This window comes from Nematolebias whitei, chromosome 21 (genome assembly GCF_014905685.2).
Source record: "Nematolebias whitei isolate Nwh7 chromosome 21, NemWhi1, whole genome shotgun sequence".
In the NCBI taxonomy this organism is placed as follows: domain Eukaryota; kingdom Metazoa; phylum Chordata; class Actinopteri; order Cyprinodontiformes; family Rivulidae; genus Nematolebias; species Nematolebias whitei.
The window spans coordinates 7,348,475-7,350,413 of record NC_056518.1 but is presented as its reverse complement, the minus strand read 5'-3'; the positions used below and the strand labels follow the sequence as shown (position 1 = coordinate 7,350,413).

At 50.7% G+C, this 1,939-nt stretch overlaps 1 protein-coding gene across 1 annotated transcript in view; it reads left to right on the top strand.

The window, feature by feature from the left end:
- Window positions 1-1,702, top strand: part of LOC119427651 (inactive carboxypeptidase-like protein X2) — an 8,246-nt gene extending 6,544 nt beyond the window's left edge. The window contains exons 3-4 of the mRNA XM_037695289.1: window positions 664-777; window positions 1,592-1,702. Coding sequence (XP_037551217.1) covers window positions 664-777; window positions 1,592-1,702 — 225 coding nt within the window. The remainder of the gene's footprint in view (window positions 1-663; window positions 778-1,591) is intronic.
- Window positions 1,703-1,939: the final 237 nt, after the last annotated feature.

Below are 1,939 nucleotides of genomic sequence, written 5' to 3'. Positions count from 1 at the left end.
ATATATATATATATATATATATATATATATATATATATACTGTGACAGCTGGTATCAATCGGCTAGGAGGGCTAAGCCCTCCATCCTGTCATTTACAATACACATATTAAAATAAACAACTTAAAAATACATTTTAGAAATAATGCATCACATTTTGTTAAATTTACAACAAAACTGGTGTCAAACCACCTGGAAAAAATCCCAGGGTCGTTCCAAAGGGCTAAATTCTGACAGCCCCATTCTGTTACTGTTCCGTCATGGTTCAGAATGATTGACAGACGTCTGGCCACGTCCCCTCAGTTTGCGGCTCATTGGGGCTAATTTTGTTCAGCTCAGGGTGCAACAGAATGCAAGGATTCTGAGTAACAGAAGCTCTGGCGGTCATCCGGGATTCATAGAACCGTAGTTACATACGTAACTTTCGTTCTATTTCATCCCTCCTGAGCGCCAGAGGGTGGTGCTGACAGCACTGAATGACTAATACCATACATGTCACAAGGAATCCTGAGCACACACCTCACTGAGGAGGCCCAGAGGACACTTGCAGAAGACCCTGGCCCAGGGGATGAGGGGTGGCCACGTTCACTCTGTAAAATCTGGTGACATGCTTGGGGAAGCCCATGATGCGGAAACACATATTGCTTCCATCGGAACCACTCTCAGGGCAGCCCAGGAAGCGAACACGCTCCTGGTAGAATGTGCCTTCACGCCGACCGGCAGGGGGCCGTGCCCTGCGGCGTAGGTGTGGCAGATGACATCCACAATGCAGTGGGAGAGGTACTGTTTAGAAAGAGGATAGCCCAACGTAGGGCCTCTGTAACACAGACCGCTGGTCTGAACATCATATAACGGCAGGAACTGCAACGTATGTGCTCTCACTAGGCACAATAATCCAGACCCCTTGCCAGGTGTAGGCTGAAAACGTGCCAGCCTCAACAGTTGGTTACAGTGAGAGTGAGATAACACCTTTGGTACAAATACAGTGTTTGGCTACAAGGTAACATCACAGCCCTCAGGGCACCACCCGAGACATGAGGAGCTGAGAGAGAGCATGTAGCTTGCAGACCCTCTTGCTGAGGCCATGGCCCACAAAAAAGGTTGTCTACACGAAAACCACTTGAGGTCCGCTTGTACCAGAGATTTGAACGGAGGGCGGCAAAGAGCTTCGAGAACCAAGGGCAGATCCTAACCTGATGCTCGTGGAGCTGTCAGAGGGTGCAACATATGGGCACCACGCAGAAAAGAGAGACTAGATCATGGCTCCCCACCATACGACCATTGATGCCGGCGTGATTAAATGAAATTGCCGCTACATAAACTGTAAGCGTCGAAGGAGAGCGACCCTTACCAAGGAGAGACTGGAAGAACTCCAGAATGGTGGGTACTGTACAGGAGACTGGATCCTCATTGTGGTCAGAACACCATTGGGAAAACAGACGCCACCTGTTTTCATACTGCTGACGAGTAGAGAGTGCCCCAACACCCTGGATGGTGCGTCTGACGGGGCTCGAAACTCCAGTCAGCTGCTGTCCTAGCCTTGCAGTGGCCACACCCACAGCCAAAGATGTTGAGGATTGGGGTGCCTTATCAGTCCCCCCAACTGAGATACCATGGGACGCCCGACATAGGCCCCCTAGCAGTGGGAACCATGGTCATGCTGGCCAATATGGAGCCACCAGCAGCACCCTGTGGCCCTCCTTGAAGACTCCCTCAAGGGTCGACTGAATTAGAGAAAGGAGTGGAAAAGGTATATAGGTGGACCCTTGGCTAAGGATGGGCCAATGCGTCCTGGCCCAGCGCACCAGACGCCCCGGTAGGGGAGTATCATAGGGGACACTGAGTCGACTCCTCTGTCACAAACTTGTCTACCTCTGCCTGACCAAAACGTTCCCAGATCATCAGCACTATATCGCTGTGGAGGGACCACTCTCCCAGAGCA